Source organism: Stylophora pistillata, chromosome 5 (assembly GCF_964205215.1).
Source record: "Stylophora pistillata chromosome 5, jaStyPist1.2, whole genome shotgun sequence".
NCBI lineage: Eukaryota > Metazoa > Cnidaria > Anthozoa > Scleractinia > Pocilloporidae > Stylophora > Stylophora pistillata.
In genome coordinates, this window is record NC_142523.1 from 32,922,233 (window position 1) to 32,947,467 (window position 25,235).

General features: G+C 37.9%; 2 protein-coding genes across 3 annotated transcripts in view; both read left to right on the forward strand.

Moving 5' to 3' along the window:
- Positions 1 to 43: 43 nt before the first annotated feature.
- LOC111347557 (fibroblast growth factor receptor 2-like) lies at positions 44 to 21,915 on the forward strand. 2 transcript variants are annotated; one of them, XM_088760523.1, is made up of 15 exons: positions 44 to 119; positions 373 to 414; positions 1,471 to 1,743; positions 3,601 to 3,882; positions 4,878 to 4,985; positions 5,359 to 5,386; positions 5,984 to 6,171; positions 7,029 to 7,145; positions 7,634 to 7,818; positions 8,020 to 8,139; positions 9,340 to 9,416; positions 17,066 to 17,106; positions 17,431 to 17,524; positions 18,165 to 18,261; positions 19,932 to 21,915. In XM_088760523.1, the coding sequence occupies exons 1-15, from the start codon at positions 47 to 49 to the stop codon at positions 21,258 to 21,260; spliced, it is 3,054 nt and encodes a 1,017-aa protein (XP_088616649.1). In that variant the 5' UTR covers positions 44 to 46; the 3' UTR covers positions 21,261 to 21,915. The 2 variants fall into 2 exon arrangements, with proteins under 2 accessions (XP_088616649.1, XP_088616648.1); XM_088760522.1 differs by having other exon boundaries at positions 17,428 to 17,524; positions 19,932 to 21,913.
- Positions 21,916 to 24,936: 3,021 nt separating this feature from the next.
- The window catches only part of LOC148731540 (uncharacterized), a 2,045-nt gene continuing 1,746 nt past the window's right edge, over positions 24,937 to 25,235 (forward strand). Inside the window, exon 1 of the mRNA XM_088761922.1 lies at positions 24,937 to 24,978. Within this exon, the coding sequence (XP_088618048.1) occupies positions 24,937 to 24,978 (42 nt within the window). The remainder of the gene's footprint in view (positions 24,979 to 25,235) is intronic.

Here is a 25,235-nt window from a genome sequence, read left to right on the forward strand (position 1 = left end):
AATTTGACGCTTGACTCTTTTTGTACAACATTTTATTGAAGGTTGTATGGCGTGGTCATCTTGGAGTGGCGTCTGCAATGATAATTGCACTAGCGTCTTGCAGAGTCGGGAAAGAGTCGGTATGTGAAAAGAGGAAAGTTTTAGAATTTGTTACTCGAAAGTGCAATCACGGGTTTTTACCTTCGTTTTGCAACTTCAAAGACTGTACATGTATTTATAAGCTTTTATATTATTCAAATGGTGAATTCTCATGTATAGATTGAAATACAGACTGCATTAAAAGTCACTGGCATTACACAGTGTGCAATAGATTGACAACCAAGCATGAACTATTACTGACTATGGTTTAGCAAAATATAAAATACCTTGCAGAATTCAACTGCTCAAGGACTCAGGAATCGCGGACTATTGGTCGTAAGTGGTTTTATTTGTAAGGGGGAAGTATAAGATTCCTCGTGCGCGGATGAAAATGTTGCACAGATATCCCTTAACTGGTCTTTTATCAACTTTCAAATTCTTTGTAAAAGATACTTTGATTTTATTAGGTGAGTGGATAGAGTGAATTAGCCACCACAAAGATAAATAATAACAAAATAATAATTTAGGAATGGACATTTTATTGGGTGGCTCTTTCTTGTCCACTGTTTCCAGATCGAGTTGGTATTTGGAATGTTGGTTTTTGAGGAGGGAGGAGAACTGAAGGACCCGGAGAAAAACCCTCGGAGCAAGGACGAGAACCAACAACGAACTCAGCTCACATGTGACGCTTGGTCCGGGAATCGAGCCCGGGCCACAGTTGTGGGAGGCGAATGCTCTCACCACTGCGCCATCCCTGCTTCCCTAAAGCTGACGTTTCGAGCATTAACTCTGACGAAGGGATAACACTCGAAACCTCAACTTAGAAAATCTTTTGGCTCTGGCCAATTTACATTATCAACTCAGTTTATGAAACACTCCCACTGATGCAGCACCACAATTTCTTCAGAAACTTTACCTCACCCCATCCCTCCCGTTTATCGTTGCAAAACGACATAGCGCACGCTTATTAATTTTTGTCGCACAAAGCGAATGCAACTTTTTTTTATTTTGGCGAGTGAGTGCTTAGTATTTTCTCAGTTGAAATCATAGCTGCCATCTTTGACTTTTACGGCAGCGGACAACTGGAGAGAAAGAGAAATCTAAACAAAGGGGATGAGCGACAGTTAAATGGAAGGAGAGAGGAGGGAATGGAATCGATGCTGCATATAATCATTAGTTTCCTTTACAAAAAAACTTCCTTCTGAAATTAATTCTTTTGCCAGAGGTTCTCAAAACCCAGAGTTAAATTGGAAAAAATATGGGAAGCAGCTTTTCAGATCGTGGTTGCAAATAGATCCTAATATACTTTTATTCTTTCATGTTAAGTTTATTTTCTCATTTTTAAATTATTCTTGTTTATTCCGTGGCCTTTGGTTATCTTTCTACTTTGAGGCTGTCCCCGGATCACTGCGCCTCCAATAGACCAATCTATTACCGAAGGATACCCTGTAAACTTAAGTTGCGTAGCCACAGGTTTTCCAACACCAACATTTGTCTGGACTTTTAACAATGCTGACCTGCCATCTGGTATCTATCAAACTGATGAAGAAGGAGATTCACTCCTGGAATCGCCATATGTTACAAAAGAGATGAATGGAACTTACAAGTGTACAGCAAAAAACAAAGAAAATACAACAAGTTCCTCTGCAACACTGCTTGTTCATGGTAGGTTTTATCAAAAAATTATGTTGTTAAATTATCATCAGGATGGATGTGGAGGTAAAGATGTTGGAGATGAAGGTGGAGATGAAGATGACGGTGAAGGTGAGAAAGCAGGGAAATGGGAGCTCACGGGCTATGAGGATGGAAAATTATCACAGATACTCCTTCCCACCCGTTTATCAACTATTACCTCCTAAGAAACAGAGATTTTTGCGAAACAGAGGAAATGATTTTATTTTACCTGCTGTTAAAACAGAACGCATTAAGAAATCCTTTATTAATAGGTGTCTTTTTAATTTTATCTAATTGTACTTGATCTTAAATTAATTGTTTGCAATGTCACACGTAGGCTGTGACTACATGAATGAATGAATGAATAAAGACTCATTATTATTATTATTATTATTATTATTAGATAGACTGCTTCCATACTACACACAATTTCCATTATGAACTGATGTGTACAGACAAAGAGACCCTGAAGTTTCATTATTATCGAGGCTAGAATTTTCTTAAGCCTGAGCAATGCAAAGATAAATAATGCGAATGTCTTACGATGTCCTACTTGATGTTTTTACATTATGTAGGATGAAACTAAATCTCGAAGGAATTTTTTAAGTATAACAATATTCTCTAGAGTATTCTTAATGGCTCTAAAAGTTCTCAATGTTGTTGGATATTTTTGGTAGCGCTTTGTGTTTGTTTATAGCGTCGCCATCTCGCACGGAATGCCAATCTTCAAGAATTAGTCCTTGTAGCCACGCCGATGATCTGTCAATAATTTCAAGATTCTCCAGATCTCTCTGGAGACTGTGAAGCATATGGTGTTTGGCCAACAACGAGTTTCCATCCAATGTTGCTGTGGTCTTTGTGTTTTCTTTAACGCGTGCTTTTTTAGCACGCGCGATAACTGACCAGCGTAACACAATCACAATCTGTACATTTGATCTTTTACACGCTTTTACCGGAAGCTTCTTCCACAATATTGTCTTTTGACTTTTTAACCATGCTCGAGATGGAGCGGATAGGCTTATGGGCAACCTCGATGTTGAGAAGTCGAAGAACTTTAATTTTGCGACTTTCTCGAAAAATAATTTGGCATAGAGCAGGATAACCAAGCCACACTGGTCAGTATCATTCATTTCTTTCATCACTCATTTCTTGGTTATCCCGCCCTATGTATAATTCTTGCTGAAGTTTCATTACTATCGAAGTTAGAATTCTCCTAAGTCTGAGGAAGCTCAAAATTCAAGTCCAGACTCGAAAGGATTCCGCTATTTGAGTGAAATGTGTATATCTGGAAAGATTTATAAAGCAAAGGAAAAACTTCGAGTAGTGGCGCTATCGTCTGTTGATGAATACGAAATACTTCAAAATGTGCCTTGTACATCTTAGCGGGAACATTTTAACGAAGATATTTCTGTGACAGAGAGATCCATGAAGTTCAGAGTAGAGGAGAAGGATTTGAAAACGAAAGCGAAATTCAAAAGTCATTTTTGTACGTGATACAAAACTTAACAATCTTGACAATGAGCAAGGTCGTGGAAACACAAAAGAATGCTTTCATTCCTGAAAGAAATATGCGGTGATATGGCGATCAAATGTTCGAAATAATTCCTTTGGATATTTACCTCTCTCGCATCTATCCACAGAGTTGATTTGCAGAACTTTTTAACTGATAATGATGCTAAGTCGATTGAAATATCCAAAAAAAATTATATTAAGGCCACATCTGGATCGGGTCGTTTCCATATTATTGTTTATTTGTTTTTTTTTTGTTAGTTTGTTTTGTTTTGATACTTCATCTGTAATTCTCATGTGACATTAGGATTTTCATCGATTTTCTCTTTCCCAATGTAGGAAAAGCCTCTGCTCAAGTTGTTCCAAAGACACATCTAACACTCACAATGGGAGAAGTCCTCACATTGACCTGCAAAGTCAACGAGAAAACCGTAAAAATATTATGGAAAAAAGATGGAGAATCATTAAAAGAACGAGCAGCTATAGATACCCGATTAGATGATAGAAAGAGTACACTTATTATTACTAAGGTTGTGGAAGAGGACAGTGGTGAATATTCTTGTGAAGCAAGTAACAAGCTAGGAACTGCGGCTCGCTCTTCTGTGACATTGGACGTAGAAGGTAAACCAGTGTGACTGCAAGGCCATTGCTGTAAACTAAAACCTTTTTATGTTTCTAAACTTTTTCATTGTTGTTGTTGTTGGTTTCTTTTTCATCTTCTTGAAACTAAAATCATCAAATCAAAACGAAGTTAGAAACAATAGCAGCATCTCATACGTGGAAATGACTATATCATTTGTTATGATGATATTTTTTGTATTTCGGGTACTTTTCCAATTTACATTTACACGGAGTTTTTAACCACTTTAAAAGCAGTCTCACCAAAAAAATAGATAAATAATTAAATAAAATACCTTCAAAAAGAATCGGCATGTTTTTTGGACATGAGAGTTACCTCTTCTAGGGGTAACTCTGATGTCCAAAAAAAAATGAATATGTCTTTCGGTGCATGTCATAGTCTTTGGAGGTGTATCATTTTTGTCCTCACAGAACTACCCACTGTCAAAATATTTCCAAAAGAGCTACCTTCCATATTGGAAGGAGGGAAACTAAAATTGACTTGCCTATTCCAAAAAGAAAAGAATGTGAACTGGAAAAAAAGATGGTGCCACAAACATTTAAAACGCAATAGCCAAAATCGAAAAAGGGAAATTAAGAGCAATATCACCATATCAGATACTGAGCCTGGTGATAGCGGTAAATATTCATGTGAGGCGTTCAACCAAGCTGGCAGTAGATCTGCTGATGCAATGGTAAACGTAATGACACGAAGGAAACTCGCTGGTCAGAGTTTAAGTCACAATGTATTTTGAAGTCCTTTCCTATTGTACTGTATTGGATGTTTGTTACCACCAGCCCATCTCTCTCTCCTTCCATCAATGGACAAGATATTATGCTTCTTCCTTCTTTTCTTGTTATCATCTATCTGCCTCATTCTGCCAAGACAAATAGATAAATAATTGTACCCCTTTAACTTTATACCCCGAGAATTAACGATACTGGTTGCCTTTGTTAATAAACTAAATTGCTTCCTACATGGAATGCGCCAACCCCAGGAGCTCCTTCCAGCAGTTCACTGGAGTGGTACTATATTGGCGGACCTGTGGCTGCTGTTATTTTCCTGCTGACCCTCGGTGCATACATCAAAAACCGCCGTGCGACAGGTAAAAGGAACTTTAAAGAGGTGCCATAGGTTACCCGATGAAAACAAGATGTTTTGATTCGGCAATTGTGAATTTTTACATGTCAATCTTTAGGTTTCTAAATGAGTTTTTAAATCAGGTCACATTCTGCATTTCCATAACTGATTCGAAGGTCACTTTTCACTCCCCGCAAGTCCATAAATTAGCTAATAAAATGACCTGAGGGTCGTAAACTATATCCAGCTAGTTACCATGGCAAGCCACCTTATTCCTTTTTAGTTTTAGTCATAGTCTAAGATAAGTTAAATTTGATTTTTTAAACGAGTCGTAGGCTTTGACTGAGTTAATGACAAAGCCATTTCTTCCATCTTTTTCTACATATCCTTGGAAAAAGCTTTGGAAGAGGTGCCCAGCAGGTTGAAGTTAGTATATTGTCTTTGTCTAATGGTTACTTTGAGATGTTGTTATACTTGAGATTTTCAACTTTTGAAGAGGTCTGTGAAGAGAACTGTTCACCGCCACTGCCGAGAAAATTGTGTCGTATTTTAGCTTGGTCCTTCTTGTAGATACATTTTAAATATTACTTTTTAGTCGATTGTAGACCGATCCCTATATTTAGATAACACTTCGGCTGGCGTTGGTTAGTCATTTACTAACCATTAGACAGGCACGTAAGAGGCACGGTATTCAAATGACGTACAATGCAAAGCACTAAGTCGGCACAAGGTATCTTCAGATTCCACACACTGTGTTCATTCAGTGTTTTTTAAAAAATCCAATCTCTGGCACTGGGATGATGTGGCACAGTCTCACTCAGTAAACTAGTTTCCAAATTTCACCTATTTCAACAATTTTCCATAGGCAAACGAGAATTTTACGACGGGCTTAATATAAATTATTTCATAGACACTAGCATGGATGCCTTTTTATATACAAAAGAGCTAGACTTAGAGACATGAGGAGAGGTAGGTCACAGGTATAGTTAAATTAAAGTCGTAATTCCATCTGCAATTATTCAGTGAAGAGCACGATGAAGTTGAAATGGGTCAGGTAAACGTAAACACGGATGAATGGGAGATTGCAGTTGACCGTCTGAACTTTCGCGAGCCTATTGGCAGAGGGGCATTTGGCTCAGTGTGGCGAGCGCTACTGGGTCGGTCCCGTGGCAGACGAGGAAATCGTACCGTCGCTGCCAAGTGTTACCTGCGTAAGTAAATTTTTAATATCTCTCGTAATTGAAAGCATTGATTGAAGTATCCTCAACAATCAGAATGCGCGTTGTGCTCTACTTATGTTATGAAAGCATGTAAAAGTGGAAACTTCTACTGAAAATGATTGTCCCACTTTTATTTCATCCCACCTTCAAACACGCTCTCTCTTCTTGCGGCGGTTGTCGTTGGTCAATATTTGAAGGCAAATTCCCCCTGACGTCGAATATTTTGCAATGTTGCCCTCTGAGAGGCTTTTGACGGAAAATATCTAGTTATGCAACCTCAAAGAGGCCAAGAGGGCGTGCAGTTTTGGATATACAAAATTCGAACCATATGTCCATACATGATGTACATGACCAGACTTAACCAACTGATTTAAAACTGAATCACCTCATTACGTAAATTAAATTGCGGACCGGTTATAAGTCGTAAAAACGAAAGAAAACTGATCAATAAAAACAAAACCATAAAAAAAACAAAACAAAACAAAAACAAACAAAAAAAAACAAAATACCCATTAAAATTTAATTTTGGAAGAAGTAACTTTATATAATACAATAAAATTGAACAAAGGATTAAATAACATTTAATTGGTAGAGACGATGAGTCTAGTTGAAGAAATATCATACCAATGAAATATCATAGAAATGAAGAGAAACGCTAACTAATTTTTTTTTCTTAGCAAACATAAATGAGTTTTTGAGTTTTGATTTAGATGTGTAGACCTTATGCACTGTAACATGTGCTAATTATTTAACATCAAATATTCAACACTTTTAGATGAGCACTTTAACCATAAAATAATTGTTTCTATGAATACATCATTCCATTGTTTGTTTTTGTGGTTTCCTAGCAATCTCTGGAGAGGAAGGAAGGAAAGCCCTGCTGAGAGAGATCGAGTTATTGAAACTCTTTGGAAGAATGGGCCATGAGAATGTTGTTAAGTTCATTGGCTGTGTTACAGTTGGAGGTAATCAGCTAATGTTATGATTGGAATCCGCTAAGTCACAGTAAGGGTAAAAACATCACTGAGGTGAACTGCCGGTAGAAAAAATTCTGTTACTACCATGGTGAGCTAATTCAAGAAATATTTACATTTTCGTGTGGTTTATTCAGTCTTTTTTCTAGCTTTGTAACGTTTACGTAGTAATGGTGATAGAAGGTTCGATTTAGGACGACATGTCTTTTCCTATTTATCTTCGTTCTCTTTTTGTGTGTCTTTCAGTTCGTCTGTCTGTCCGTAGTTCTCTATGTGCCGTATGTGTAGGTTTGCCTTCGCACTTCTTTCCGCGTATTTCCTTCTTTCTATTTTCTTTGTCTCTACTTTGATTTATAACAGGTAGAAAGTACCATATGATTAAAATAAGCATGTACAATTTAGAACAATTTAGAATTTGGAACGTCTTCTCTGTTTCCTTTATATTGATTTTCCAACGCTTTCCTTTTTAACTTATTTAGCTCAGCCAATACTTATCATGGAGTACCTGTGGAGAGGTGACTTGCTGGGTTACCTCAGAAAATCCAGGGGGGTATTCGACCACTATCATCGTGGGGTCGGAAGGGTCGACCACTTGACAACATATGACATGGTGCTGTTCGCTAAACAGATCGCAAATGGTATGATATTTCTCGCGTCTAGAGGGGTAAGTGCTCAAACTCCTCTTGATTTGCATTACGCAAATCGATCACCACACGACTAAAATGATCAGGCACATTGGAATCACTAAGTCACACGAAAACAGTCGGAAACATACCTCTTTATTCCTTTTTCCTCTCTGATGGGAAAAATGCTTTTTCTTTATTTATTTCGTTACCGGTCCATCGGATCCTTTTTTCAATTTCAGATAATTCATCGCGATCTTGCAGCTCGCAACATCCTTCTCGATGAGCATCGTGTATGCAAGTTGACTGATTTTGGGCTCTCTTATCAGGATTTCAAATATGGCACAGGAAATGCCAAGAAGGTAATTTTCAGAATTTCTTAATCACTTTTTTAGGCGATTTTTATTTGAGTGTCATCAAATAAATCATATACCATATTGTGAGGTTAGCTTCCTTAACGTATAATCCTGAGGTATGGACGAGAAATTTGTTTTGGGACTGTTGGTATAAAAGATTCAAATGCGAAAAAACTAAAACGAAAAATGAGCGTCTGCCAGTTAATGACGTCAACTAGGCCTCTATTTTGAAACTCAAACCGAAACGTGAACTATCCTCACGAACCTTACTTTCTTTTATACCGTTTTACCGCCAAATCTGTGTCCCTTATCAGAATCCCATTCTGATCCTTTCGAACCTTTCACACAAACAAAAAAAAAAATGTACACTGTACCAAAGGAGTAAACGCAGGGAATAAGAAAATCGTATTTGACAAATAATAATAATAATAATAATAATAATAATAATAATAATCATCATCATAATAGTAATAATAATAATAGTAATAGTAATAATAATAATTACTACAACAAATAATGATAATAAACATAATAATAATAAACATAATAATAATCATAACACTGTGTGGGGGACTTTACCAGACTGCTAAGCAGCTTACAATCAAATAAAGGCGAACCTGACAGATGCCCCCTCCCCCTAATTCCCACTAAACAGGCCAGACCACATCACAGTAATCTCGTGATTGGGATCTTTAACGTCCTCCGCCTAATCAAATTAACTAATGAACAGATGCAGGAGGCGGGACCTACAGTTTATTCGTCATTATCCGAGAAGACTAGAATGTCTATCCATTTGTTGATGTTATAGAAAGGTAGCACATTCTCTTTAGTTATTTTTAAGACCCTGAGTGTTGGTCCGGCCGGGGCTTGACCCCTCGACCTACCGCACAACAGTCCGGCACTCAACCAATTGAGCTAACCGGGAGGCGGTTCTTTCAAATGCAGGTTCTCACAAATGTTCTTTTAAGTCAAGAATACCAATTCAAACATGTAGAAGGTTAGAGTAACACAGGAGATGTAAAGAAAAAGTAGCACGTGATTTGTATCTAAAGAATGTGTAGAAACGCTTGTGTTGCTCTTAAATTTATCGCGACTCCTTGCATCTTTGGTGAAAAAAGGTATAAATCTTTATGGAATATACTTCAGATATTGCTTTGCAGAGTCTTTAAATGACATATGCTAATACTATTCTAAATACGCACCCAGGGATGTATCCCAATCAAATGGAGTGCACCCGAGATTCTTTACGGCCATGTGGAACGGCTGTCAACCAAAAGTGATGTGTACGTACTGCACTCGTCATTATATGCATTATCAACCTGTTTACGATACTTGCTTGACGAATTCAAAGGTTTAGAATAATTAGTGCTTTATTGATCAGGGTCCAGTTGTTTAAAGGCCGATTAGCACTAGCCCAGGGTTAAATTCTAATCCAGGTTTCTAAATTTCTCTGATCAAAAGGCGTTTTGGGCTAAGTTTCGTAAATCTATCTAGGACATTCAATCATCAAATTGTAGACAAATGGAATTAAACTAAAATTTCTCTCAGAGCTTTCAGATCTGATATCAAATCTCACACTAACCCTGGGTTATCTTAACCCAGCTTTGAACAACCCGGCCCAGAGTATCATTAGGACACGTCGAGCCGGGAAATCTGAGGGTAGAACTGGAATATAAGATTTGGATTAGTATTAAGTTTAACAGGCAATAGTTCAGTGTCCCTGTCTGAGGAGGTGTTCCAGGGGCTAAAAGTGGTGGCCAACCGATTTGACTGAAACCTGGCACAAAAAGTGAGTGAGATAAGATATTTCAAAAGCCACTTTGTTTCGCTTCTCTAACGATTTAGGTTCTCGGGGGAGGGGCCCATTTTTGGCCTATGGAGCACCCAAAAATTCATCCTTCTAGGTGCTGTAAAACTCCACTGGTAAATTGTGCCGCCAAATGAAATTGACAATGGACTCTAGATCTACTAAAGTGGAGATTGTATTTCATAAATGTAACTTTTTTCTGAAGCAATTAGACTAAAGTTAGGTCAAATTTGAGGTGAAAATCACGACCAGATTTGCTGTTTTTCAAAAAACAATAACATTTACCTCCCTTCTTGCATAACTTTCATACCACATCCAGTATGTACTTAAGTGAGCCAATTTATCAAACACAGTTGAGAAAGATTTTACTTATCGAGGTTTGTTAGGTCTTTGGCAGAAACTCTCCATGCCCCTCAGAGGCCAAGAAAAATGGAGTTTTTTAACATAATTCATGCTATAAACAGACCAAATTCTCGACAGAAAGCCTTGATTTTGTATTTGGTGAGTGGAAATGAAACATTAAAGCTGAACAGGCGTCTTTCTTTAGAGATACCTCGACTCATAGCTTACAAATGCTCTAAGAAGACCTATAAATAGCAGCACAGGCACCTAGTGGTTTGGAAAAATAAAGGTACTTTTTTCCTATGAAAATCTTGTACCCATCGTAGAGCAAAAATTATGATGTTCTGAGGTTGATATGACAATATTTTTTAAAGATGCTTGAATTTTTTCTGACCTATGTTTGTTAGGCCATATTTCCGTACATATTATATTCCAAGCATCCAAAGGCTCTTTATTTTGTCAGGCCATTTTTTCATTGAAAATAAAGTGACCAGAAAAGTTAAAAGATGATCTACGTCTGACGTTTGAATAGACTTAATAGCTCCCGCAAATACCATGCATACATAAGCTTGCGTGCCGCAGTGAGTACTGTCCAGGTGACTTGTCATCCACCAGAGATCTTGGGTACTTTAGAACTGAATAAATGGAACCATCCAAAAAGAGAGAATCCACAGTCAGAAGAGCTGGATGACAAAAAATTATTTATGTTTATATGAAATATTCCAGAGGAGACATGAGATGATGCCAATAGGACCCGCCATTTTGAACGTGAGAGTATTAGGACTGGACCGAGTGTCTATTCATCCCCCTATTCAAGCGTAAATGTTGTTTGTGTCCTTCTCAAATATTAAAAGTGTATCGATAAGAAGTTTTAGGATAATTTTACGATGGCGCTTTGCTCCTTTGGAGGGGTAAATGATCAGTGCGGTGCCGCGTCATAGGCTCTGCACGAAACAGGAATGACTCCTTTGCTGTCTTGCGATGATGACCTAACTGCTTGGTTAAAACACAAGTACAAGGTTGTCAGGTGGGTTTAGGGCGAGTAGAAGACCGGGCGTTACCAAATCTACAAGTACAGGTAATTCAAAGTATCACAAAGGACTCATACACGCGCACAAATGTAGCAAATGGCTTTTTAAGCACCACTCTCGCTAAGAGCGGTCCTCAGAACTTCCCTTCCAAAAAAAATTCTCCTAGATTTATTTCTTATGAAAAGAGCTTAGGACACATGTTTCAAAAATAGTTTGGTTGTTTATTAATTCGCTTTTGTATGAAGATTTCAACTTTCGCGAACTCTCTGCCAAGAGAAGATTAGCAAAGATGTTGCAAAAGCAAAAACTCCGACAACTACAGTCATTGTGCACGTGTTTTGAAGTTAAAATTATAAATAGTGCTAATCGTAGAGCGTTGTATTATGAACCTCTTCTACAGTTGACAAATTCCTGTGATTGTCACAAGTGATAGTCAACAAACCCGCGTTACAAAGAACTCAGTGAAGGTTGCGTGACTCCTCGACTTAGTCCAATCCTCTCACCCTCAAGTCCAATATGGTGGGCCTGTCGATATAATAACAATCGCATCTCAAGGTGTTGCATGGCATGTTTCAAAGAAACTGCAACACAAAATATTTGTTATCCAGCTCTCCTAACTGTGGGTTTCTTATTTACTGCCGGATGATTTGACGTAGCAGGGAAATCGAATGGATCACAGGTCACCTGGACGCCATTCACTACACTTTGTATGTATCATCCTGCTCTTTCACTGATGCCATCATTCGTATTTATAAGGGCTAGCAAAGCTATGAAAAGTTTAACCATCGATCTTCTGTTAATGGTCGTTTTCGTTAATCTCACTTCATATTGCATGAAGAAATTGGCCTGACAAAATATGGAGACTGCGTGTTTGTGAGTATAGTATATACGGAAATATGACCTGAAAAATATAAATCAAAGAAAACTCAAGCATTTTTAAAAAAGATTGTTATACCTAGGTGAGAACATCATCATTTGTGCCCCATGATGGGTACTAGGTTTTCAAAGATAAAAAATTATCTTTATTTTGCTAAACCCGGGCGCTTGTAGTATTAATCAGAGGCCTTCGTAGGGCACTTGTAAGCTATGAGTCGAGGTATTTTGGAGTAATGACGCTTATTTGGCTTTAATGTTTCATTTTAACCCAATAAATACAAAATAAAGGCTTTATGTCTAGAATTTGGTCTGTTTATAGCATGAATTATGCTAAAAATTCCATTTTGCTTGGCCTCACGGGGGCATGGAGAGTTTCTGCCAAAACCCTTAAAAAATCTTGATAAGCCAAGTTTTTCTCAACTCATTTAGATAAATGGGTCACTAAAGTATATACTGGATGTGGTATGAAAGTTATGCAAGAGGGCAGGTAAATGTTATCCTTTTTTGAAAAATGGCAATTTTGGGTTGTGATTTTGACCTCAGATTTCACCTGACTGCAGCTTTAGGTCCCTCTCTGTCTAATTACTTGAGAGCAAAGCTACATTTATGAAATAAAAGCTCCACTATAGTAGAGTCCATGGTCAAATTCATTTGGCAGCATAATTTACCACTGGATTTTTATAGCATTTTTTCGAAATGCTACCTGGAAGGCTGGATTGTGTTGCTCTATGAACCACAAATCGGACCCCCCTGAAACTCTAGAATAAATAGCCAGAGAAGTGAGTCAAAGTGGCTTTTGAAATATCTTATCACACTCAACTTTTGTGCCAAGTTTCAGCCAAGTCGTTTGACCACCGCTTCTGCCTTGTGATGCACTTTCTCAGACAGGGACACTTAGGAGAGGTATTCAAGAAAAATCAAACATTGGAATAAAATACGGATTTTTCTATCTAGTTACTTAAGTGCCCTGTGAAAAGTAGCGTAGCTTCAAAGAATAAAATTAGAGCTGCTAATTGAAATAAACGTTTATTATTTAAAATACGAGATGTAAAAATGATAAACTTACCGTTCGTAGAGTTGTTTTCTGTAGTTTTTGTACTGCTATGCATACGAGGGGTTTAAATTCAGAGGAATTTTGCTTTTCGGCGAAGTCGGCGACGTAAAAGAAAAGACCGACTTGTTTATCATTTGCAGTTAGTGGGAATAATGAATGCTTGAATGGTATAAATATCGTCTTCAAAGTACTTGCAATACGATAGAAGTTGTTTTGGTTTTCTCCAAAAGCATTCGTTTTATAGAAATGAGTAGACATGGTTGTCGCTGCGTGACTTATGTCATGCAATTGTTAGATTTATCTTCCTTAAAGCAGGTGGTTTGAGATTTCTCAACTCGAAAAGTTGCTGGAAATTTTCTATATAAAATCCAAATAGGAGGAATGAGAGGTTTTGTGTTCAGATAAAATTCATATTTTTTTAAACTTGTTACTACTTGTAGGCAATTACCAATAAAACGTAACGTCACAGTTAATTTCATCTGATAAAACGCAACAAGTAAAGAACTTAGTTTAAATATTTTGAAGATTGGAAATTTGTTGTTCATTTGAATCTCTTGTTATGGATTATTGTGGCTACAATCCAAAAGACAGAAAAGGGAATAGGCGAATAGTACCTTTGCTATCGTGTGACAAGGAAATAGCAGGGCATTTTGCTCATTTTTCATTCACTGGTGTGTTCATCGAATAGGATCTAATTTTGAATACAGCAGCTGTTTTCCAACGACCCAACGATGTTGATACATGGACAATATGCCCATTTCATCGCTCAAGACTTGATCTTGGATAAACTCGAGGGGGAGATACTAAATGCAGAGTGCCAGTAAATATATCCAGGCGTGCCATAGAGTGGTCAATGATGTCGAGCAATGTTAACTCTGTACCACGTCAGGTCTGGTATCCATTTTTTCAGATCATTGAAACCTATTTTACCTACCAGAATGGACAGCACTTGTCGCCTTTTGGATCAGTTATTTGCATTATTATAACACTCACAAGGAGCTTCAAGCAAAGTGTAGTCAAGACTATCATCCACGCCTTGAGATTTCAATCTTGCTAAACAATCAAGTACCTCATCAGGTTGTCTGAGAGCTAGTTCATCGAGGCAAGTCATCCTTTATCGGTATTGTAACGCTTAGTGCGCTCCGAGGCTTCATTCTACGGAGTAGAAAGTACAAGTCGAATGGAACTGACATCTCTTGATTCTAAATACATATTCAGTTTGTCTCTTGGTGACGACAAACTAACAACCAGAGACATGTCTATATACAATGCATAATCTGTAATGTTTTCAAAGCAAAACTAGTAAAATATGAAAAATAGAACTGGGATACAAATGAATTCGAACATAACTAAATAATAGATGACTAATTAAACTATTTTATTTGAATTTGTACCATGGCTAATGGTAGTACAACTGCCCTCGTCTGGCTGATACTAGCTAACTGCAGGGCGTGTCTACTAGGGCGGAGTCTACTGATTGAATACAACTTGGTGACGCAATTGTCAACTGTTGAAAAACATTCAATATTGATTTTCGGTGCGCATGCTATCAAGAAGTACAACAATAATAAAACAGGAGTTAAACTCGATCGCAAGGAAATAGGATAATTACCTGAGCCAACCGGAATAAGATGCCCTGATTCGTGAAAATGAACTGAGAATCCTCTTTCCTTAACCCTCTGTCTGCTTTGCGAAGCCTCTTCGCTTTATACCCGGCAATATCTGCTGGCACTCTGCACTTAGTATTTACCCCTCGAGTCCATCCAAGACCAAGTCTTGAGCGATGAAGTGGGCATATTGTCCATGTATCAACATGGTTGGGTCTTTGGAAAACAGCTGCTGTACTCATTATCAAGTCAAATTCGGTGAACACACCAGTGATTGAAAAATGAGCCGAATGCCCTCCTATTTCCTCGTCACGTGACAGCAAAGGTAGTATTTGCCTACCCCCTTTTCTGTCTTTTGGATTGAAGCCACGATCATCCGCAAAAAGAGATTCAAATAATAAAAGTTTATTTCACTTAGCACATATGAAAATAGTTTTTTGAAGCTACTCTACTTTTCACACGGCACCTAAGTAAGCAGATAGAAAAATCCTTATTTTTTTTCAAATTTGAATAGTGATCCTACTTTTTTGTGAAAGCATAGGGGAGACATTTTTTTAAAAGTCAGTGGAATAAGTAAGTTTTTCACTGCTTTTACAAGTACAAGCGAGGCCTATGAAAATGGGCTAAATTCTGCCTTCGAATGAAGCTAATTATGCCTAAATTGAGTTTTGCAGTAAATGGTTTGAACCCAGGGGTAACATGTGAAGGTGTAGTCTGATCGTCCGGGTGAGTGTAGTCCTGAGAAGGACTGTTGTCGGTGGTAGTGACTGACGTTTCGACAACCTGTGCGGAAGTCATCATCAGAGTCAAGTGAATGATTGTTGTCAGTAGAATGTTCTTATTCCAGTTCGTGTGAAATGATCGGTTGGTTTTGCCGTGATGTTACTGGCTGTAAGACTCAAGTGACGTAAGTCGGTCGTGATTGGTCTGTTTCGATCTGTTGGTAAAGTTAGGTCGTTCTTTTTCGGTCGTTTGTGATGTTTGTGTCGTGAATGAGTCGTTTGTATAGAGCGGGTAGTTGTTGACATCTGTTTAGGGGAGTCTGTTCTAAGTTAGTAAACTAGCTTTCCAGAGTCAGTCGTTGAAAATAGTCAGTGATGTAGGTTAGGCATTGCGCAGAGTCCCAGTCAATGTTGTGGTTGGTAAGTCGATGGTGTTCAGCAATGTGATTGCTGACATCACCTTTCCTCGTCGCCCGTCTGTGTTCAGTCAGTCTTGTTGTGAGGTTTCTGCCAGTCACACCGATGTAGGAGGCTTGGCAGTCGGAACAATTGATCTTATAAATCGTTTCCTGTCTATTCCTCGGTTCGTCTTTGTCTTTAACGTTGGTTAGTAACTGACGTAGTGTGGTGATGGGTTTGTGGGCGACGCGAGGAAAGGTGATGTCAGCAATCACATTGCTGAACACCATCGACTTACCAACCACAACATTGACTGGGACTCTGCGCAATGCCTAACCTACAGCACTGACTATTTTCAACGACTGACTCTGGAAAGCTGGTTTACTAACTTAGAACAGACTCCCCTAAACAGATGTCAACAACTACCCGCTCTATACAAATGACTCATTCATGACCCAAACATCACAAACGACCGAAAAAGAACGACCTAACTTTACCGACAGATCGAAACAGACCAATCACGACCGACTTACGTCACTTGAGTCTTACAGCCAATAACATCACGGCAAAACCAACCGATCATTTCACACGAACTGGAATAAGAACATTCTACTGACAACAATCATTCACTTGACTCTGATGATGACTTCCGCACAGGTTGTCGAAACGTCAGTCACTACCACCGACAACAGTCCTTCTCAGGACTACACTCACCCGGACGATCAGACTACACCTTCACAAACTGAGTTTTATCAATTTTCTCGAAATTTTTTTTTTTCAACAAACTACCTATGTCTTGGTTTGTTTTACCTATAGGCCTACCTAATACTAGAATATGAGCCAACTCAATTTTTTGACTGTTGCTGGTGATTTGTGAATCTGTCTGATTCTTGGTGACATCTCTTAAAACCTGATTATGAGAAAAAAGAGATGAAAAGATAAATGGATGATCAAATAAATAACTATGGATTTTTATCTTTAAGGCTTTCTTTATATCTTGATAAACATATTGTAAAACATTTGAAGTGTCTGAATTAAAGATTATTTTTCTGCCCTAGTTGACATGAGTTGTCATCCCTCTATTTATTCCACAGGTGGTCTTATGGCATAGTCCTGTTTGAAATCTTCACAATCGGTATTCAGTTCACTTATTTGTTAGTTTACTTTCAGAAAATATACTCGCCGAAATTGCTTGCACAATTGCTAGTTGAAAGGTTATACCATGAGAAGCTACAGAAGCATTGCATAAAAGAGAAGTAATGGCAATACTCAATGTCGCTGATCAATAACCTATTTTATCACATTGTTTGAAAACCTTTCTTCTTCTATCTTTTATTTGATGTAAACAGGAATATTTTTCGATAACTATCATTTTAACTTTGAAATCATTCCGATCGTGCCAATTGAGATGAAACTGATTGCAACAAAACGGCCATGCTCTTTTATTTGTCCACAGGAGGCATTCCATACGAAGGATGGTCTGAAACCACGATAATGAGAAAAATCTTTCAAGGTTACCGTTTGCCAAAGCCTGAACATATCGACGACAGTTTGTAAGTTCGGCTTCTTCTATATAATACTGAACATGGTTTGTACAAAAAAATTATAACGTAACATCAATAAAGTGAGATGCGATAGCTATCGTGGTCGTGTTTGTTGTAGCTTGCATTAATTTTATCAGATGATGAGAAAAGCGATAATGGTGATGATGATGATGATGTAAATACTTCGTGAACCTTAAAATTTGTTCAGACTGAATAAATAGCCTTCCTAAAAAATTTGCGCTATCAATAAAAAAAAGAAAACAAAAGCAAAAAAAAACTGATTAAAGGAAACTAAACAAAAGCAAAACAAAGTCGAAACAAAACAAAAGCAAAAAAACAAAAACAGAACAAAGCAAAACAAAACAAAACAAAACAAAAAAAAAAACAAAGGAAAAAAACAAAACAAAAAACAAACGACAAAAAGACATTTTAAAAATGAGATTTACATCACCCACTTTAGTCAGTTTAAGATTGATGAGACAAATTTAGAATAAGTTGGGTTTTTTGATCCAAGCTCCATTTGAACTGCAATGTAACAAGGTAAATCAAGCGATTTTTCTTTTGGTAAACTTAGCATTTCAGGTATAATTATAGCTATTTGTGGTTACGCAACTGTTACAGAAAGATAATTTTCATTGTTTTCCTATAGATACGCGTTGATGTTAAGCTGCTGGAAATATCAAACTGCTGCCCGGCCACATTTTGTGAACCTCTACAAAACAATGGATACCTATCTTAAAACAAAGGTTTGCCATACAGCATCTTATTCAGAAAATACGTGGTCGGTTCTGGGTCTTTTGCGTTGTGCATTTTGGTATTTGTTTCTCTTTGTTGTCTTGTGTTTGCATGTTTGACTAGTTTTTCTCCTTTCCGAAATTATTTGTATGTTTTCATGAGATACAGGACAGTGTATTAAGATCACAGGTAATTTCATTAACTTTAATTATATTATAATAAGGCTTGGATATAATGCGCTCTGTCAATGGCTGAAATAGCGTGTTCTATTACATTACTAAACACTGAGCTGAGCTTAAGCTGTCCGCCATCGGCCAAATTGTACTTCGACCCTTTTCCAGACTTCTCTCTGCTTAAAAACAATAAAGACCTATTTATTTATTTTTATTTATTTTTCGTTAATTGAAAGCCAAGTTTCGGAAAAAATGACCCGGCAAGTAGCTACAGAAGAACCAAACAAGGGTTTGTAAACAAGCCAAGCGCCGTAATTAACGTTATCGGTACTTGATAGGAGACAAAAATCCTCAAAAAGAAAACGAAAAGGACAGCTTGAACGTTTTCGCGCTGAGTCAGATTGTGAGCCTTTATACGGTAATAAAACTGAAACACAGGAAACACTTGTATAGTTTATATATTTTCGTTTTAAAAAACATAACAGAACAAAAAAAAATAATGAAACTTGAAAATATAACCAAGCTAGCGTAACTGTTGAAATTCATACAAATCATGATGGTGCGAAGCGACTGTTGATCTCCGGTCATCGCAATGAAGCATGACTCAGAAATCTCAGAGAGAACAGCTAAGGGCTCACTCTAATGTCCTTTCCGATACGTTGAGTGGAAGGCCACATCAGTTAGCAACAGCCGTATGTTGCAACGCTGTCATGCCGAGCTATCTTCAAGTTCCTAAGAATTTGGCAGTCGTTCATTCATAAAACGTACGCCTCGGGCAGTTTGCTTGCTAATTGCTATTTCAAAAAACTTGCATGTTTTTATGAGACACGATTCGGGCTGATTTCACAGTGCATTTAGCTTTCAGATTCTGCATCAAGAGTAGAAAATGTTTTTAGATTGGAGTTGCTGAACTATTTAAGTTTGTGAACTCTTACAGATTGGGAACTTTGATGATTTGACATTTTTGACGGCTGAATTCTTATTCAACCAATCGAATTTACTTGAATCATTCTCGCACAGAATCCGATTGGCTCATTGTAGCACGTTTAGTGGGAGTATAGAACATAGCAACAACACTTTTGTTTGGTTCGAAAATTAGAATTTGTTTTGAAAATAGTAAGGAATGCGTTGGGAATTTGACAGAATCTTCATTAGAAAGCAGATGTTAAAGAAGTAGCTAGAAACAACACTCGACTACGTCTCGCGTTTTCTCCTAGATTTCTCAGGCCGCTTTCTTTACAAAAGACCAGAGCATAGTCAAGGCTTCCTTATTTGTTAGTTGATGGCGAGTATGGAACACCTATTGAAGAGATACTTTAGGAAATTTGGACGAGGAGGTCGACCTTACCTGCTTTTGTTTCTTTATCGATTTATGCGCGTAAATCGGTTCCTGTCTGTGCAATTTTCATTATCTATTAAATGATTAATTTTTGGATTGTTCCTGGCTCCATGGTTGACTTCATTAACTAACTAATTAATTCCCGATTACCTTCTAATCTTTATCACAGACATATGTGGATATCGTGGACATGGAAAAGTATGATCACGATAAGTACAGGTTTATTGATGATCGTGGAGCTGTTGGAAATCAAGAAGATGCAAGACCGGATGAGCAAGGAGCAGCTGCAGCAAATCCCAACCGTGAGGTGGGTGAACACGGTGCTACTGCACATCCTTTTGTGGTTGAAATAGACGATGGCGCTACAGCTTTCCCTCTCACAATTAGCATAGGAGATGAGGGAGCTGCTGCAGCAAATCCCGACCGCAAAGTGGGTGAATGCGGTGCTACTGCGCATCCTTTTATGATTGCAATAGACGGCAGTGTAACAGGTTTCCCCTTCGGAGTTAACGTAGCAGACGAAGGAGCAGCTGCAGCAAATCCCGACCGTAAAGTGAGTGAACACGGCGCCACTGCGCATCCGTTTGTGGCTGCAATAGAAGATAGTGCTAGAGCTTTCCCTCTCGGAATCAAAGTAGGAGAAGAAGGTGGGGCAGCACATTCTTTTCAGAGTGATGAAAAAGATATTGATGTCTCAGCGTACCTTCACGAGAGTGATACTTTACCATACCTCAGCGAGAACGCGGAGGAAGATTTAGGTGACTCCGAGTGCCCTCTTGGGCTTAAGGAAAAAGCTATTGACGACCCTGAGTGCCCTCTTGCGATTGAGGAAGAGGATATTGATCCTTTGCCATCTTCTTCGGTGATGGATGATAACGGTCGTGGTACTCTGGCATGCCCCTTTGGGACTGACGAGGAAAATCCTGATTGTTCAACATGCTCTCTCGTGATTGAGGAGGAAGATTCCAGCAACTCAGCATGCTCCCCCATGATTGGGGAAGAAGGCTTGGAAGCCACAGTATGCCCTCCTCTGTTTGAAAAAGATCCCAACTCTGAAGGACATCCCCTTGCCACTGAAGTGAACAAACCTGATGCCTCACAATTCCCTCCTGTAATCGAGAAAAAAGATGTCGATTCTTTCGAATACCCTCCCCTGACTGAAGAAGAAGGCCATGTTGATTCCGCTTCTCCTCAAGATGTCGAAGGTGGAACAAGCAAACCTGAAACCAATGCTGATAATCAAGATGCTGCAGAAGTACAGTCTGCAAAGATGGCAGGAGGTGAAGAACCTAAAACTTGCCAACTTGACAACACAAAGGATGAACAAGACGATATTGGAAAACATGTGGAGGACAAAGGTGATGCTGTTGACCTTTGTGATGAAGAGGTTGGTGTGCAAGGGAGTAATGGTTATCAACTAACGGCCGTGGATACAGACGAAACCGGAAATGAAGTGGACGAGGAGTCATCCGAGGCAACTCCTCTTGTGCAGGACTGAGGCATGATAGCAGAATTGCTGAATCTCCAATGTTGTAGTCGTATATTACTCAGTAATAGCTTGTGGCCTAGACTTTGAGAACCTTAGGGTTACCTTTTAGCAGCTCTTTATTTTAAGATGTAATGTTCATCTTACAATTATAATGTTTTGTTAGTAATGATAATCATTTTTCTAGTTTGTAAATGGAGGGTAAGTGGAAGTTTCCTTGAAAGAAAACTTGCTTATTTACTTCACTTTAACATTTTTTATTTTAGCGTTTATTCACTTGTTGCACCCGCGGGTGCTTTTTCTGTTATCGACTGTAGAGTGATAGAGACAAAAAGATACCGAAAAAAAAGGCATCGCTGTTTAGATCATTTTTATGACTGAGTAAGTCAGACATGTTCAATGAAGTAGTGAGTGTTTTCTAAGTATAAGTGATATTTCCTAATTTTTGTAAGTGCAATGTACAGAAGAAAAATGCTATTGGTTTGTTCGTCTCAATGCAAAGTTATTGTTAAGAACTCAAAGTGACCGTTATGGACGACAAATTAATAGATGTTGATATCTGTTAAGCCACCATCAATATTGACCCTGCTAAAAATAATCAACTTGTTGTAAAACACTCTGTAAATGCTTCAATAAACTTATGTAAGCTAAACCCGTTTTGTTTACTCCAGCCATTGGTACAAAATTGCCAGTTCGGGGTAGAAAACTTTCAGGGAGAGAAAGGCAAACACGCAGCAAAAGTCTTAAGGAACGAGAGACAAAAGTAGAAGGATATTAATGTGAGCCAATCTAACTGTAGATTTGAAGGAAACCATAAACTAAGATGACGTTTAGTATCAAAGGGTAAGAATTAAGAAAATCCAGTTGCGCCGTCCTCGTTCTGATTTGTGTATTTCTCTTTCCCAGCTTATCCTCGCTTTGCAAGCAGAAGTAGCGTATTTCCAAAGCAATATTATCCCACTAATTTTTATATCATTTTTTTTATACACAGCAACTGACTGACTGCTCTTTACCAATCGAGCTGTCTATTCTATTGCCTTGATTAGATGGGTGGTATATTAAGCTTATTAGTCTTTAATGTTGTTAGTTGACATAACCACTTTTATCATTGTCTGACCCCATTCTGATGATTCATTTTGCGGAAGTTGGCCTAAGGGAGCTATTCCAAGTACCGAGGAAGTTTCTCTTTCTGATTTCATCGCTGCAGTCTCAGACCTTTCGACGTCTCGGGAGCAAGCGTTTGAATGTTCTCAATACTAACCGTGCCTTTCTGGTAAATTTAATCGAACCGTGGATCAGGTGTTCGAGAAGTGCACTCTTGCCAACATGCCCATGGATTCTCATTCAAATATTTTTAATTTTCTTTTTTTTCACTTTTTTTTCCCACGATCACTTACATATTATTAAGTTGTTAATACCCCATGTTCTACTTCTACTTTCATTGTAAACAATACCATGCTATGATTCTTTAACCTTTTTTTCGAGACAGCTCAAGGCGGTTATTTTCTTATCAACCTTCGTTGTGTCTCGTGACATGTCTTTGACAAAATAAACGATAGCCTTTAAATGAGAAACTGATGGATAACAAAGTCGTGCGTGTCTTTCATCAGGCGAAAAGAGAGGATTCGTAAAAGGAGAGGCGATGCGCTTCCCAAGAATGAATTCGTCACTCTCCACGTTCAATAAATACTCACAGTGTTTCAAAATACGAATAAAGCACAGAGGATATCAAGATGAAATTTAGGGGAAATGTATCTTTGAGTTTGATCTCACTGGGAGTGAAAGGTCACTCAAGAACTCACATGGGATTAGGCTAGGCCTACTCTGAGGCCTTAAGTCGCCGTAACCGTTTTGGTTATTTAAGGTGACTTAAGGCGACTTAAGTAAAATTGGCAGAAAAAACATTGCGACTTTAGGCGACTTAAGGCAAGTTAATGCCACTTAAAATGATTTTATCACACTAAAGTGATAAAATCAAAGTTAACAAAAGTCTCTCCATAAACCTTAAAAATATTTACAGAATCCCTTACAATAAACACCACAGTCATTTTCGCTACTTTTGTATACTGTTAAGTCACCATAGTCTAAAATATCCAGATTTCAAACCAATTTAGCTAAAAAATAGTTAGACAGGATTACCACAACAGTTATTGTCAAATTATACAGTCAAAGCTAGTGAATAAATAGCTAGGAAACCGATTTAGCTTAAAATATTTAGACAGAATTACCACAACAGTTATTGTTAAATTATATAGTCAAAGCTAGTGAATAAATAGCCAGGAAACCAATTTAGCTTAAAATGTTTAGACGGAATTACCACAACAGCTATTGTTAAATTATAGAGTCAAAGCTAGTGAATAAATAGCCAGGAACCAGTTTAGCTTAAAATATTTAGACAGAATTACCACAACAGTTATTGTTAAATTATATAGTCAAAGCTAGTGAATAAATAGCCAGGAAACCAATTTAGCTTAAAATGTTTAGACGGAATTACCACAACAGCTATTGTTAAATTATAGACTCAAAGCTAGTGAATAAATAGCCAGGAACCAGTTTAGCTTAAAATGTTTAGACAGAATTACCACAACAGTTATTGTTAAATCATACAGTCAAAGGTAGTGAATGAATAGCCAGGAAAACATCATGGGTTATATGCCCAACATCAAACAAACCTTTCAAAAATATACACAAAGACACATATTTTTCATTTAAGAAAAGAGACATGATTTGCATGAAACCATCAATAAATTTTTCACATAATTAAAAATAACTTAATTACTTAATTATTTCACAAAGCCTGACAAATTTTAAAAATTGTTATCTTGGTAAACTTGTCTCCCATATTTTTGACACTTGCACTGTCAATTTTGGCATGAAAGTTTGGCGAATTGTATGCCTTTCCAAAAGCGTCCAAAATTGCGCGGCCCTTTTCAGGGAACCAACCAATTTGTTGTTCTCTTGCCTTATAGTTAGACAAAACACTCTAATAACATACTAAGAACCCTATGCTAAGGTCTTCCTCCACTGTTGATTGGATCAGCAGGACCTTCCAAGCATTCAGGTTTTATTTTTAGGCTGGTGGCAGTATTACAGCTCTAAAAGCATTCATTGTTACCTCACAACTGTCCAGAAACTAACGAGTCACGACGAAATTCTCCAAGCTGATAACTGGCTCCAAAGTCTGCCATTTTAATTCTTCCAGCAACCTTTGCGTTGCCAACTAGTTTCCATGCTTCGAAGTTAACAGCGGAACAGCACTATAGGGTTTCTCCCGCCAAGTACGCCTATTTCATTAAAGTGGTCACCCAGTTAAACTTTCAGAGTAAATTTTTTACAACTTTTTTATAATTTTTTTTTTGCACAGATAAATCAATTATTTCTCTGTACACTTTTCAGCAGGCTCGCGTGCGTGTTGTTCTCACGTACACTTCGGTCACGGTACAAAACTCAAGTCACGTGATCAAATATTTCTGGCGGCCATGTTTGCTGTAAAAGGCTTTTCTTGGCTTAGAAGTGGTTCATATATGTTGATCATCAAACTGACGAAGATGAAATGTAAAAAAAGACTATCAAGTCTCAGGGTAAATAGTTATTTACGTCTTTAGTAGGTTCGTCGAGCTACAAAGTTCAAATGTTTTCAGTTGGTCGAGTAGCATGGTGGAAGTAGCTAGTACAGATTAATGGGTTTATGCTGGAGAAGTGGTCCACTTTTGTCATTCTTTTACTCTGGGTAAGTTAAGTGAATAAAATTTAGCTTTTTTTGAGTTTAGTTGACGTTTGAAGTTTGACGCTTTAGTTTGACGCTGCTCAAAGTATAAGTGAGTGGCAAGAGTTGAGCCTTTCTCCAGAATACCTTTCTATCGCTTTATCTTGATGATCTGGTGCTGTAGGTTTTATGCGATTCAACATTTAGTTTACAACGTCAGTTACCACATCTTTTAACAGCTTTTTCAACATGAAATACAAGACAGAAATTTCTTTTGAAAC

Coding starts and splice junctions, on each gene's coding strand:
- LOC111347557 (XM_088760522.1), top strand. CDS start 47: ATGGCGTGGTCATCTTGGAGTGGCGTCTGCAATGATAATTGCACTAGC. Junction 3,883..4,877: donor TGTGACATTGGACGTAGAAG/GTAAACCAGTGT, acceptor CGCCAACCCCAG/GAGCTCCTTCCAGCAGTTCA. Junction 8,140..9,339: donor GCACAGGAAATGCCAAGAAG/GTAATTTTCAGA, acceptor ATACGCACCCAG/GGATGTATCCCAATCAAATG.